This window comes from Myotis brandtii, unplaced genomic scaffold, assembly GCF_000412655.1.
Source record: "Myotis brandtii unplaced genomic scaffold, ASM41265v1 scaffold659, whole genome shotgun sequence".
NCBI lineage: Eukaryota > Metazoa > Chordata > Mammalia > Chiroptera > Vespertilionidae > Myotis > Myotis brandtii.
This window is the reverse complement of record NW_005370561.1, coordinates 61,141-61,875: the sequence shown is the minus strand read 5'-3', so window position 1 is coordinate 61,875 and position 735 is coordinate 61,141. Positions and strand designations below refer to the sequence as shown.

The 735-nt window shown below is 63.5% G+C and overlaps 1 protein-coding gene across 1 annotated transcript in view; it reads right to left on the bottom strand.

Moving 5' to 3' along the window:
* The window catches only part of LOC102259072 (FERM and PDZ domain-containing protein 4), a 49,239-nt gene that overhangs the window by 4,423 nt on the left and 44,081 nt on the right, over nt 1-735 (bottom strand). Inside the window, exon 13 of the mRNA XM_014528927.1 lies at nt 9-734. Coding sequence (XP_014384413.1) covers nt 9-734 — 726 coding nt within the window. The remainder of the gene's footprint in view (nt 1-8; nt 735) is intronic.

Genomic DNA, 735 nt, shown 5'->3' with positions numbered 1-735 from the left:
GCGTCCACCGAAGAGCCTTGAGAGCTCTGGAGGGAAAAATGGCCCTCGCTCTGCAGCGATGACATCCGCTTGGCCAAGTGGTAGTCACAGAGATGGGCCACGCTCTCTTCCGCGCCGGCCAGCTGGGAGGGACGGTCACAGGTCGACGGGTTGGCATCCCCTGGGTGGTCTAAGTCTTTGGCTGAAGGGACACAGGTCGCGTCAGTTAAGAAGTGGTCCCGCTGGCCCAGTCCTGAAGCCTCAGGGGCTTCCCCTCGGGGAGCCCCTTCCTCCTTCCCTTCGGCCTCCCGCGGCCCCAGACCAGGAGCGCGTGGAAAGATCCCCGTGGCTGCTTCCAGGCCACCTTTGTCAGCCGCTCCGCCCTCCGTGGCCACGTACCATCGCTGGCTGTCCTTGCGGAAGGCAGTTCTCTCCAGGTTAAAAGCGCCCAGGTGCGGCCCGTCCCTGGAAGACACGGTCCCAAATTTACCTTTGGCGTCCTCCTCGGCCTCGGCGGACTTGGCCCCCGACTGCTTCTTCCCTGGTGCGTTCCCACTCGCGGGCGCTTTCCCCTCCCCGTCGGCCAGCTTGCTTTTCCTCTTGCTGGTGCAGGAATACGCCAGCGAGCCCAGGTGCAGTTTGCTGAAATAGTCCGTGACCGACTTGGTCTCCATCGTCTCGGGCTCCATCTCCATGTGGTCTGAGTGCAGGATCTGCTTGGAAGGCACGACTTTGGACGGCCCGTCGGTCACGGTC